Here is a 14115-nt window from a genome sequence, read left to right on the forward strand (position 1 = left end):
GGGAATTTGAGTCAAGGTGAAGATTTATTGGGTTATGCCTCTAATTCCAGAGCCCAAATCCCATATTGGGCCAATTATCTCTTAAGGAGACTAGGGTCTTGTTTTCTCTCTTAGTGGATTCGAGAGTTAAAATGAAAAACCATGGTAAAACAAACAATTCCATCTTAGTGGATTCGAGATTCTCCATCTTGTAGACGTAAACTCATGCCTAACCATGTAAATCTCTCTTGTTCTTATTCTTCTCTTTGTTGATACATACACACATATACATATATACATACATAGATACACAGGATTTGAATCACATTCTTCACAACTTGTAATTCCTTCAAGGCAGCATCCAAGAGTTCAACTAAAAACCATTCATGGATTCATCATACATAGTGCATAATTTGGTGCCGTAATAGTATTACTATTACATATGAATGAGGTGAAATTTTGGGGTCGTTCAGGCTATTAAGTGACTAACCTAGGACTCAACCAAACCACAACCGGGTTTGGATTATTTATATTAAGCCCCAGAACACTAACCTATAAAACTTAAGGAACAAAACCGATCCCAACCCAACCCAACCAACCAACCAACCCTATCTATGAAAGTTCGGGTTAGGTTAGGTTTAGTTCAGTTCAGAAGTCTTTTGGGCCCTTCGAACACATGCCTGATTGCCTCTACATAAACCATATCCTCGAATATGAACTTAAGGGTCAAACACAAGAAGCTTCAGCGGCTTGAACTTTGAGGTATTCGGAAAGAACCCCCAGCATAAAGCATCTGATAGACTGGCCTTATTCTGATTGTCAGAACAATGCTCAAGATCGTGCCGAGCCCACATACCGAGGCCAGAATCAAGAATGTGAGTCTAAAGCAATTGGCACCCGAACAAGAGGAACTGTGTTGCTTGGCTGCCTCTGCGTCGTATACATAGCCAGCAAGCAGACCTGAAAAGAGAAGTGCGCCAAGAGGATTCCCAATCTGCATGAAGTTATAAATGATGCCAAAATGCTTCAAGCCAAAGAGCTCACTGGCTGTTGGGATCATTATAGCAAACTGAACGCCAAAGCAGATCCCAAGCAATGCTGTTGCAGCATAAAGAGTACCCTGGGCACCTGATGCATAAAGAAGAAATGTTGCTACCATGATTAGTTGCGTGAGCGTCATCCAGATTGTCCGTGGTATTGTTTTTGATCTGCAATGGCATATATGATGGCGAAGTCAGCATAACCTTAGCAAAAAGAATAGCGTCGATCGTATTTGGCTACAAGGAAATTCCAGTTCTGTAACTAATCTATTGCAGGATTTTCGAGTTTTGACACTAACTGATGTTATACTCTTGAGGGATGATCAGAAACCAGTAATAGGGACAAGAGTGGCAAAATTATGCTACACCCTTCCGATACACAAGCTAGTTTGTAAAGTATCAAATGTTTTGGAAGTTCAAGAATATTGCTATTACTCGTGACATGGGATATAAATTATTGATCAAGCCTACATACTACAAGGAAGAGAGAGTTTTCGACATTGTAAGTACCTCACAAAATGTTCAGAGACTGCACCAGCCCCAAGACGACCCAGAAAATTGCAAAAGCTGAATAGGCTCAACAATATTGTTGTATCATTTATACCAAAGGATACCCCAATCTGAGCCAAATTGTTGAGAACCGTTACTCCAGAGCCAACCCCAAGGAAGTATACTAACCAAAGAAGCCAGAAATCAGCCTTTATAACAGATTCACGAAATTTGAAATCTTCTCCCCTTCTAGGCTTCCTTCTCTTCCTTACGGCTCCCTCTCCCATAGCTATAAGCATCTCAACATCAGAAGCATCTTCGTTCTCATGAAAACTTCCAACCAAGAGAGGATCTGTTTGCCTTGATTCACCTTCTCTTGCAACCAAATTGTCTGAGGAACCAACTGATGGAACAGGCTTCTTGGTATTTGCAGGGAACAATGTCATTTTAATGGGAATTGCAATAGGAGACATTAGTAGAATAATCATTACAGCAATGAATATGTAGGAGAAGACATTACTCAGAGATAATGTATTTTTCAAAATCGTAGTTGTTAGAAGATAGATGCCAAGAACAATACTCGAAGCTTGGGTGAAAAGGAAATGTGCATGCACTGAGGAGTCTTCTCCAGAAGCCGGAGTGCAAGCCCGAACAAAATACATCATAGCCAGACATAAAAGAGGAAGGCCAAGAGTAAGGAATAACAAAAGTTTTGAAGCAGACTCACTGAGCGCCATAGTGTACACCTCTGTATAGACTGCGGCACTAAGACCAACGTATCCTTTCAGGAGACCTGCAACTGTACCCCTACTGAGAGGAAAATTTCTCATGTTGGTTACAAGCACAGCTGTGCCAAACCAAGCACTGCTATTGGTGGCAATACAAAGAGCAATCCATAACTGCCACGGAATCAAATACTTGGATGAGAATCTGTAATTCTGTATGTCCATATTAGATTAGGAACAGCTTGAAGAAACCAAGACTCGAAAATTTCAGAAGTAATAGGATAAGAAGGCATTCCACCACCTTTATCTGTTTCTGTTTTCTGTTTTTGTTTTAACTTTTTGCTTAGCAAAAACAAAGCCTTTGTTTTATAACTGTTTATGTTTTCACAATGTAACCATAAAACAAGAACAGAATAAACACCCACCCATTAATATGGTAAAATTAACACTATCACAGCATTGCTGTATTATTGTAATAATCATATAAAAATGATTTTATTATCATAACGGTAATAATACACTCAATATTATAAAATGAGTGATAGGGTATTCTAATATTGCAGGATTATTATAATCTACAGTGCTTTATTGTAACATCAGTATCATATTATTGGTCATGCTAATGGTATAAGATTAAATATATCACTTAAGAATATTAGTGACAAATTCTGATCAACATTGATACTAATGTTGTACTATAGTAATTCTTAGCAATGTCATGGCTCTACTATCATCCATGTCAATACCTTAATAAAATATAATAGTATTCATTCTGATATTAAATTGGTTGATAACTTGATATCAATAAAATTATACTAGTAATTGAAAATATTAATATTAATATTAATAAGTATCTAGATAAATTGCCCCTAGACCCCCTTATGGTTTAAAAATGTCTCTAAAGGTCCCTTTGATTTATCTTTTTTGCTCAGCAACCCCTCCATTACAAATGATGTTAATTAAACGCTAGTTAAGTTAATTAAACCATACTTAAGTTAGAATAAGATAAAATTTAACCAAAATATAAAAATAATAAATAAATAAAAACTGACCAACAGCTGGAACCCATTGTCAATGGGTTCCCAAGATGAAGATGAAGAAGTTATAAATATAAAATAAAAATTCAAAAATAAAAAAGCTGATCACCGGTTGGAACCCAGGGTATTAAAAAAAAAAGACAAACCACGAAAATCGAACGCACTGCACGGTACTGCACCCTGCGGTTTTTTGAGGTGAACAGTTCGGCATGATTTGAGAAATCTTCAAACCGTGCAGTTTGCAGTTTGAGAATTCCTCGGTTCAGTTCAAAACCGAACCGCCCGCAAAAATTCACAATGGCCCGGAGTAAAATTCAATGGCACAATTCCAGCAGCCACCAGCTTCCCTCAAGTCATTGTCACTGGGGCTTCTTTCAACAGGAGTCTCTGGTACAAGATCGCATTGGCCATTGCGGTTGAGGCCAGAGCATTTTTCAATGTCGGGCAGGCCGGTATGACATTTTGGGCGCCCAATATTAACATATTCAGAGACCCCAGATGGGGGAGAAGTCAAGAGACAACAGGAGAAGATCTGTTAGTTGCAGCAGCTTATGCCATCGAGTTTGTTAGGGATTTCAGTGGGAGGATCGAAGGCATGGCAGTAGAAAGGAAGATGAGATTGGTGAGAGGCGAGAGCTACAGCAGGCAGATCACAATGGTGAGAGTGGTGGGCTGATGGTGTCTGCATGTTGCAAGCACTATACAGCTTACGATTTGGAGAAATGGGGGATTTACGACAGATACAACTTTGATGCCATGGTATGGACTGACTCTGTGTGTGTGTGTGTGTTTATTTATATTTTGACAAGATACCATTGGCTTTATTGTTTTACTTAAAAATTCATAATGCTTTTCGTGTGCAAACCACAACGCAAAATGCGGTCCGGTGTGGTTTCAGCGAACCAAACCAGACCGTCTGGTTTGGTTTAACAAAAAACTGCACATGCAGTTTGGCGTATTAAAAATAGCCTAAACCGCTCAAACCGCACCATAAACACCCCTAACCCATTATGAGAAGTGATGGGTAACAATAGCCCTTCGTGACGGGTTCTAGCCACTGATTGGCTTTTTTATTTTTGAATTTTTATTTTATATTTTGATTAAATTTAACTTAATTAGGGTTTAATTAACTTAATTAATATCGTTTATAATAGATGGGGTGTTTGAGCAAAACAGATAAACCAATGGAACCTCCAAAGCATTTTTAAACAACAGAGGCCTCCATACAAATGGCCCAAACCACAGGGGGTATCAGGCAGTTTAACCTAAATATTAATATGAGAAATAAAATGATTCTACAGCCAAACAGTAACATTAATATTTACATTTTTAATATAATTACTAGTGAATCAAACATCATATTTTTATTATTAATATCAATGTAATAACAATGATTTATTATTGTTATTGATATTAATAGTGGTTACCAATACTAATATTACCAATAATATTGGTTATAGTCGTGTTGTTATAATATTAGTAATTTTAGCATTAAAATTTATTAAAATAAATAATAAAAATATTAGCATTATTAATAATATTAATATAATCATTAGTAATAGTCATGACTAATATTAATTCAATAATCCTAATAAAAATAAACAAGTTCATAAAAAATGTAGATCCAGTAGGAAAAAAAAGTTATGCAGATCCAGATGAATACTAAACTTAAATACAGTTAGAGATTATCAAATGTTTTCTTGTTTTGTATCTACTTATTCACAGAATACTATGCTTAACAAAGATGTTTTCTGTTTCTTATTTTTACCTTGAATAAAAGCTCAACATAAAAATTTGATAAATGAAAACAAATAATAAAGGGAAATTTGATAATGTTAATAAACAGCCCCCAGCAATGCTGAGCAAAAAGGGAAAAAGAGAAAAGAAAAAAGGCCCCCAAGTAAAGAGAGAAGAAACAAAAACAATTAATGATAAAGTGCATAAGACAGGCCTGCAAGTTTAATTAGGATTTTTTAGACATCTTTTAGATACATCTACCTTTCCAATAACAAAAAGGAAGTTCATCAGCAGAGTTCCGAAGGAATAAGATTAATCCTTGCTTTATTTAAAGACATTTAGGCGTCTACTCACTTTTTGAGCTACAACACAAGGTTGGTTCTCACCGGAGCAATCATTAAGGTTAGAAAACAAGTAAGATTTGACTTGAATCAACTGAAGATGGTAAACCATTTGTATGGGTTGTGTACATTAGGACCAAGTTATGTGTCCTTTGGTCATGAGTCACTTCCTCCATCTCTCTTCTTATTCCTCTATATGAATATATTGACTTGTTATATCATTGATAGTGCAATGTTGATTCGACATACCATAACAGAATCTGCCATGAGCATTCATGATTTATGCATACATAAAGGCATGTAGAACATCAATCTTCTGACTGTAATACCCAAACATGTTATTTTCTTGTATTGTCTTATTGTGTAAAACAGGAAATATAGTAAGATTACTTTGTATAGTGATGCAGAATACATCATCCAGCTCACTTAGCATGCTAGACATGATGATCTTATATATTAATGATACCAGTTTAGATTGTTGCACCTACGCAACACTTGGGTGACCCTTTTTGTTATTGTACTAGGGTGTCAAAGAGCTTCTATATGAAATAAATCTGATAGAACGTAAAAGTTAAACAAATAACACACTAGTGTATTAACTATTAAGTAGATGCATAATTAATGCCAAACTTCAGACACTTATTTTCTACGAGGGATGTGAATATACTCAAAAAGGTAGAAAACACCAAAACTTTGCATCAGACATCTGATATTTGGCATATATAAATAGAACATTACTAACTCTCATATAGTTTAAACCTGCATTAGTTGAGAAGATTATATTCCTAGCCTATCTTAAAAATTTCAAGTTCCATGGAAAGGAGAGTTGACTATTTATTGGAGTTTCATTATTCTAACTCAAATACGGGATACTTTTCTATTTACGCATAATCTCTTAAACAATGTGGAGTATAATTGAATCTTCGGGGCCTGAATGCAGTGTAGATGAATCAGCTGGCCCAGAGCACTTGGTGGTCAAACCTAAGCTCTTGCTCATTACTTGCAGACACTCTTCTAGATATTGCATTATCAAAGAGAGATTGGAAAAAGCATTCTCTACTAATCCTACTTGCTAACTTGAGGCCTCTATTGGGTTACTTGGGCTATGTAAGAAGCTAACTCGATGGTAAAACAATAGGATGTGTTTCTTAAACTGCAATTTGTTCATTTTTGGCTTGACCACTAAATTACTCTTCACAATTACTGAAAACACGCACGCTGATAGTCTTTTTGTCAATGACAAAGCATATGCATGGAATCTCAAAACTATGAAGATAATGAGAGTTGTGTCACTCATATTAATCAATAATCAGCAGATGCTTGCTTGGGATATTATCAGGACATTTATTGATGTAATCTGTCATTGAACTTTTTGGGCTGCAGCATTTTTAGGTTAGATGTATTGGCATTGCCTTGCCAAGAGATAATCACCCATCTCACTAGACCTCAGCTAGAGGTCTTTCACTTTAAGCTGAGTCCCCTTGTTAAAATGCAACAACTGAACCAAGACACCGTGCTAGCACTTGGTCATACACAGGACAAGGAGGACCCATGGGCCTGAGCTAGCCTTGGAACCTCAAGATTGGGTATATAGAGGCTCAAATTGAGAGTTTCATCAATGTCCTTGGGACTTCTTTCACAAAAAAGGGAGTCCCCACACTTTGATCTGTGAATGAGATAGGAGGCACTAGGAGATAAGAGAAGACACTACTCTAGGTGCTTGACACTATTAAACAACCTCACCTACTCCCCTTAATGACTACACGCTTCAATTGACCAACCTAGTCAACATTGGAAAGGCAGCTACATGGGTTGAAAGTATATATCTCTAGTTCTCAATCCATATGATCAGCCAACAATGAGTAGCTGCCTACCCTAGAGTCACTTTCACATCAGGCAAGCCAAGCTCATGCTCTAAGTCCCAGTAACCTACAATTATAAGGAGGCCTTAGCCCTTATTACAAAAGAGTTTAGACTCTTCATTACCATGGCAGCAATAAAGATGCAACAGTTTGACAAATAAAGAAGATCAAACAATTTTAAAACATGAGATTTAAAATTCACTTCCTGAAGGTGAGCCTTGACTGACACAACACTAAAGTTGTTCTTGAAGCCAAGATTTACACAAAGCTAACAATTGGTATCCGAGCCTATCTCCTTATTTTTCAGGTTTAACAACATAAGGAGAGATCCATGGCAATCATGAAGGTTTCCAAGTTTAAGGAAGGTAATCCTATAGATATGGCTCCTTATTTTGATGGCTCATATCATGATTTTTGGAGGAAAAGAATTTGTATCTTCATGACATCCATTGATTTTTAACTTGTGGAATATTGTGGAAAATGGATTTGTTTCAAAACCAAAATCTGATTGGAATGAAGATGACAAAAACTCTTTTGTCTTAAATATCAAAGTTATGAAAATTTTGCATCAAGCTTTGCATGAAAATGTTTATGCAAAAATTTCTAAGTGTTTAAATGCTATGGATACATTGAATACCCTTGATTCATTATATCTATCTAATGAAGCTTGTGAGTTTGTTGATGGTGTACATAGGGAATACCAGGGGCGGATATAGGGGGGGGCTGGCACGGGCTGAAGCCCGTGCCAGCCTCAATTAAACAGTAAAAAAAATATATAATAAATAGTAAAAAAATATATAATAAATAGTAATATATATATAAATATATAAACTCCCAAGCACAGCCCAGTCCCAAGCCCCCCTCTGCATCCGCCCCTGGGGAATACAAAGAAGAAGTTCTAGAAGACAGCTCACGTGTCTCAAGAGGAAAAAGCTCAAATTCAAACACATGCTTCATGGCTAAGGAAGAAGAGGAGGTAACCTCTACTTCCACTTATGTTATTGATGATGATAGTGATGATGAATTTTCTAAGGAAGAGTTATTAAATGCTTTTAATGAGTTACATGCTAATTTTGAAAAAATTTGCTTGAAAAACAAATCTCTTCAAAAGCAATTGAAGTTTGTATCAAATGAGTTGGAAGTTTTACAATCAAAGAATGAGCTTTTATTGGAAAAAGAGTTCAAAGTAACTCAATTGAAATCTTCTAACAGTGCTTTGAACGAGATACCTATTTTAAAAGGGAAGATTCAAATTCATGTGATCATGATAAGGGGCCTCGTCGTGCTTCACTTATTATACTTTGAAATTATTTCTGTAACATGAGATAGAACATTTGATCAACCACCAAAGGCTAAATCAGAAATCAATTCAATTCAAAGTCGGAAAAAATATAAGCAGATTCCCTCATCAAGAGGAACAGAAAAAAGAGAGAGGCACGGAAGAATAAATTAAATCAATTAGGCAATCAATCAACAAGCCAGTACAAGGCAGTAGAAATTACCACCCAATAAGGCAAGGACTGAACGGTCTCACTAACAGCAAGCCAAACAACGCCATATCCCAGAAAGCAAGCACAAACGCCGACCAGAAGAACGATCCAAGGCGGCAATATGTTGCAGGCGATGCCGGGAAGAATGCCCATGTTCTCCCCGATGTCATTTGCGACGCCGAGCATGGTGACCTGCTGCTGATTGAAACCCAGAACGTGCTTGAGAGCTGGCGAGTAGAGAGGGAAGGTGTAAGCGTTGCCGGCGGCGAATTGGACCCAGACGGCGGCTCCCAGACCTACCCACGGCGGCCGGCTTCCGGCTTTCAGAGCTACCATTCTTGCCACTGTTGTGATCCAAGAGAACGAAACTGGTGAGGTAGGGGAAAGGCTTCTTCATGAGGGGCCTTTAGTTTATTAGCTATTAATGCCTTCCAAATGCGTAGGTTGAAGATCAGAACGAGATTGAGAGAGAGGGAGGGACAGGGACAGACAGAGGGAGAGTTCGATTGGTGGGGAGGGACCCAGAAAGAAGACGGTTTGTTTCCGCGCGGAGGCACGTGTTATTATTTGTAATTAAATTGTGTTGATGTGATTTGAATTGTGTTGATTTATAATCTGTTTTATATGATTCAATGATATTTGATTTTTATGTTAATAATATGTTAATTTGCATTTGCATTTCATGTAATTTGCATTACATATAAATGTGCATTACATGTTCATTTGTATTGCATTTGTAACTATAATATGTTGTTACATTTACCGTCATGTTTTATTGGAGCTGTTATCTCTCCATTGGTTCATCCAACGGCCAAAACCTCGTGCCCTTTTATGTATAAAGACTTGAAGGAAGAGAAATGGTCACTTCTTGAACCCTAGACGCATCTCACGAATGTTTTCTCTTTCTCTCTCTCTTTCTACGAAAGGTGTTAGAAACCCTAATCCCTAATCTCATTATTCTTTTCTTGTCTGAGATGAAATCTGGTAAGTGAGAAAGGTAAGAAAGGGATTGATATCATAGTTGTAATTGCTTGTATATAGTGTGTACTCGAGTTTATTTGAGTAAGTTAGATTGTAAGTATATGTTGCACTAAAGAAATTAGGGGAAGAAATTAAAAGATTTTAGGCAAAACTCACGACAGTGAGTCGTAAGCTCGCAACACACTACTGCAAGCCCCAACAGGTGGGCTCGCAGCAATGGATGTGCCGCAAGCACCAACAAGTGGGCTCCCAGCAATGGATGTGCTGCAAGCCCCAACAGCGTGGGCTCGCGGTAATAGATGTGCCGCAAGCTTGTAGCACACTGCCCCAAGCCCCCACGAGCGAGGCTCGCGGCCATAAGCAATACTGCGAGCTAAGCCGCAAGCCCCCAAAGGCTTCGCGACAACTTGCAGCAGTGTGCATCTTCCGAGAAAACCAAGAGCTCCATTCAGTAGAGGCCACGTGTCAGCACCAAGTACCTTTGAAAATCGTGCCCTATAAATACCCAACTAGAAAACAATAAACAGGACTTCGAACTTCAATAAAATTTAGACGTTTTGAATGCATCTTTACTGCTTTCATGGATAGATATTAAGATTCGAGTTTGACTTTGGCATCAGAGGGTCTTCACGGGGGAAGATTCTTGCGGGCCTTCTAACCCATTTTCTAAGCATCAACAAGGTCAAATCCTTGAGGCGAAACTAGCGACGAAGCCAAATCCTTACGGCAAAGCTAGCAGTGAAGCCGAATCCTTGCGGCGAAGCTAGTGGCAAAGCCAAATCCTTGCAGTGAAGCTAGCGGCGAAGTCAAATCATTGCGACGAAGCTAGTGGCTAAATCTTGTGGCAAGAGCTAGTGGCAAAGCCTTATGGCAAGAGCTAGTGGCGAAGCCTTGTGGCAGGAGCTAGTGGCGAAGCCTTGTGGCGCGGGAGCTAGTGGCGAAACCTTATGGTCGGAGCTAGTGGCAAAGCCTTGTGGCCGGAGCTAGTGGCAAAGCCTTGTGGCCGGAGCTAGTGGCAAAGCCTTGTGGCGATAGCTAGTGGCGAAACCTTGTGGCAAGAGCTAATGGCTAAGCCTTATGGCAAGAGCTAGTGGCGAAGCCTTGTGGTGCGGGAGCTAGTAGCGAAGTCTTGTGGCGCGAGAGCTAGTGGCGAAGCCTTGTGATAGAACCTCATGGCGACGTCCTTGCAGCGAGCATCCTAACAGCGAACTCCTTGAGGCAACTTCTCTTACGACAACCTAATTTCACCTGACAACGAGCTCGAGTAGACCCCACATCACAAATTTTAATTGTTGTATTTTGGCAACAACGATTTGGCGCCGTCTGTGAAAAAACGCAACGAAAAGCCAATCTTAACACGAGATGCCGAGAGGGACAAGATCAATTGGTTTGGCAAGCCAGCCTAACCCTGCCTGGAAGAGCGCTCACACTAAGACAGGAGACCCTAACCAAGTACACCCTATGGTACCTAGACTTTTGGAAGATTATCTAGACAATAAGGTGCGCTCGAAAAATATTCCAATGCTCGAAGGCAATCAGGCTACTAGATTTAGGGGTTTAGAGCACTCGGAACAGGGGAAACAAGGGGAGATACACGTCGTCGGATAGGGGAGACAAGCGATAAGACAAGGGAGGCAGGTCCCGCCCCCAATACTAGCAAATCAAGAACAACACTCCCTGGGACAGTCCTCGATTCCTCGAAGGAACCATCTGGGATAGCCCCCCCCCCCCCCCCCCCCACAGTCCCACTATTGGATTATGAGTTGTTATGAAAGAATTTTGAAGAACTGAAGCACCAGAACGATGAGTTAAGGACAAACAACAATGAGAGCATGAAAAGACTATAAGGGATTACTGCCCTTTTGCATGAATTGATGTCGGACATCCACATTCCCTGCATGGGACAAACAGGGGCAAAGGGAGAACACTAGAGATCTCAAAACAACCCCCCGAGGACCCCAAGACAAGGGATAAGAATTGGGACTCCTAAGCCTAATGACCTAGTCCTGGAAACAGCAAACCCAAGGGAAAATCATAACAGGAGACCAGGGAAAGCCCCTATGTACTAAGAAACGACAAAAAGCACCCACTCAAGAGCTCTTTGCATCCCATTTCCGCGTAGGAACGAAACGGGAAAAGAAACGCTCAGAGCGTCCGACATCAAATGCCTCATAGAGGAAGTGCTAGAGCAAAAACAAGTTCTGATGACGCTAAGGAAAATCTCCACAAAGGGTTTTCCTCTATTCGAGGAACTCCAGAAGCAATCGGTGCAACCAAGGTTCAAGCTGGTGCAACTTTCGGTGTATCTGGGAAAGGAGGATCCTGTGAAGCATGTACAACACTTCATGGCAATGGTTGTGTTACATGGGTGGGACGAAGTCACTAGGTGCCGAGCCTTCCCACTCTCCCTGTCAAGACACGCTTAGTAATGGTTCACAAACTTACCGGCCGGACATATCCAGTCATTCGAACAGTTAAAAAAAGAATTTTTAGAAGCATTCTTTGCCTATGTCCCGAAGAAGAAGAGTACCATGTATTTAATGAGCTTGTAACAAAGACCCAATGAGTCCCTAAAGCAGTACACTGAGTGGTTTAGAGCTACCACGTAGGAAGTAAGGGACCTCCCGGTTGGTTTGGTAGCCTCGGCCTTGCTTAACGGAATCACGTATGCCCCGCTCAGAAGATCCCTAGCATTTTTCGAGCCAGATTTAATGACCGAACTGTTCACCCGGGCAGAGCAGTTTGTCGTCCAAATGGAAATTCTTGAAGCATGGGAAGGAAAAAGAAAGGGGAGGCAAAACGATGTTGGGCTAGACAAAGCTATAAAGGTACAAAGGAGAGAAGAGCCCCCAAAGATGCAATTTCAGAGTTTCACCCCCCTCACTGAGCTAAGAGCTGCTATCCTCTCATCCATTGCCCATACAGGGCTCATTAACTTTCCCCCATATTCCAGCTAGCCTCTGGGCAAGAACATGGACGTTTTTTGCAAATTTCATGAGTTCATGGGGCACACTACAGAGTAGTGCCGGGAGTTATGTAACCAGATTGAACAGCTTATCAGGGAAGGGAAGCTTAACCAATTTATACTGGATAAGCCAAAAAATCAATAGAATAGGGGAGACGGGTCCAAGAGGGATAATTAGAGGAGGCCCCCCCGTCTTATGTATGATGCCGCAAACAAAAGGGAAAACTAGCAGCCCCGACAGAAGGAAGGGGGAAGAAACAATCAGATGGGGGAAGAGGCAGGACCAAGCGCCGGAGAAAATGACAATGAGCCCATTATGGAAAAGATACACGTGATCTTAGGAGGAGAAAATATAGTAAACGATTCCTTTTCTGACAGAAAGGTGTATGCACGACAAGCGTTGCACGTAAACTCTGTGGCAAAGGTTCAAGAAGACGAAGACCCTATTATTTTCGCACCTGAAGACCAGGGGGATGTGCTTCTCCCTCACGATGATCCCTTGGTCATCTCTGTCGTCATTACTAAGCACCCCATTGAAAGAATACTGGTGGAAAACGGAAGCTCTGTTAATCTGTTGTACTATAACTATTTTGAAAAGATGCATATTGCTCATGACCGATTAAAGACGGTCACTTCACCTCTGTACTGCTTCACAGGAGAGGCGGTGCCAGTAGTCGGGTCGGTGCAGTTGCCCATTACACTAGGGGACAACCCTCAAGTGATCACTCAGCAGGTTAATTTCATGGTAGTCAAGACCTTTTCTCCTGCCTACAATGTGATCTTGGGGCGTTCCCTCATTAATGCTATGAGAGCCACTATTTCTCCAGGATATTGGCTAACGAAATTCCCTACGCCTCAGGGGATAGGCCAGGTAAGAGGTAATCAGAAACAAGCCAGAGTGTGCTACATGAGCTCCACAAGAGGCACAAAGGGGAAAGAAAAAATAACGACCGAAGAGACTTTAATGATCAGCGAACAAACTCTTGAAGCTAACAAGCCTCATCCAGTAGAAAAACTTGAAGCCATCCCTCTAAGCCCCAGTGATAGCAAAAGAAAAGTGCGAGTAGGGAGCCAACTAGAGGGTCCGGAGAAAGAGGAGGTCATTAGATGTCTACAGTCCTACGCAAACGTATTTGCTTGGACGCCCGCCGACATGCCTGGAATTAGTCCAGAGATCATATCTCACCGACTAAATGTCTATTCGGAGGCTCGGCTAATTAAGTAAAAGAAAATGAACATCGCCCCAGAGAGATTGAGGTACCTGTAAGAAGAAGTAGCAAACTCCTCGAGGCGGGATTCATTAAGGAGGTCCAATATCTCGAATGGCTAGAAAATGTTATGATGGTACCTAAAGCCAATGGGAAATGGAGAGTATGTATCGATTTTACCAATCTGAATAAGGCTTGCCCAAAGGACTCCTACCCGCTCCCTCGGATAGACAAGTTGGTTGATGATACCTTCGGATATGA

The 14115-nt window shown here is 40.3% G+C and overlaps 1 protein-coding gene across 2 annotated transcripts; it reads right to left on the minus strand.

The window, feature by feature from the left end:
* Nucleotides 1-323: 323 nt before the first annotated feature.
* LOC127795386 (protein NUCLEAR FUSION DEFECTIVE 4-like) lies at nt 324-9180 on the minus strand. 2 transcript variants are annotated; one of them, XM_052327032.1, is made up of 3 exons: nt 8713-9180; nt 1530-2446; nt 324-1187 (listed from the first exon to the last, which is right to left on the minus strand). In XM_052327032.1, the coding sequence occupies exons 1-3, from the start codon at nt 9034-9036 to the stop codon at nt 722-724; spliced, it is 1707 nt and encodes a 568-aa protein (XP_052182992.1). In that variant the 5' UTR covers nt 9037-9180; the 3' UTR covers nt 324-721. The 2 variants fall into 2 exon arrangements, with proteins under 2 accessions (XP_052182992.1, XP_052182993.1); XM_052327033.1 differs by having other exon boundaries at nt 1530-2407; nt 8713-9175.
* Between the last annotated feature and the right edge of the window lie 4935 nt (nt 9181-14115).

Source organism: Diospyros lotus, chromosome 2 (assembly GCF_014633365.1).
Source record: "Diospyros lotus cultivar Yz01 chromosome 2, ASM1463336v1, whole genome shotgun sequence".
NCBI classification, from domain to species: domain Eukaryota; kingdom Viridiplantae; phylum Streptophyta; class Magnoliopsida; order Ericales; family Ebenaceae; genus Diospyros; species Diospyros lotus.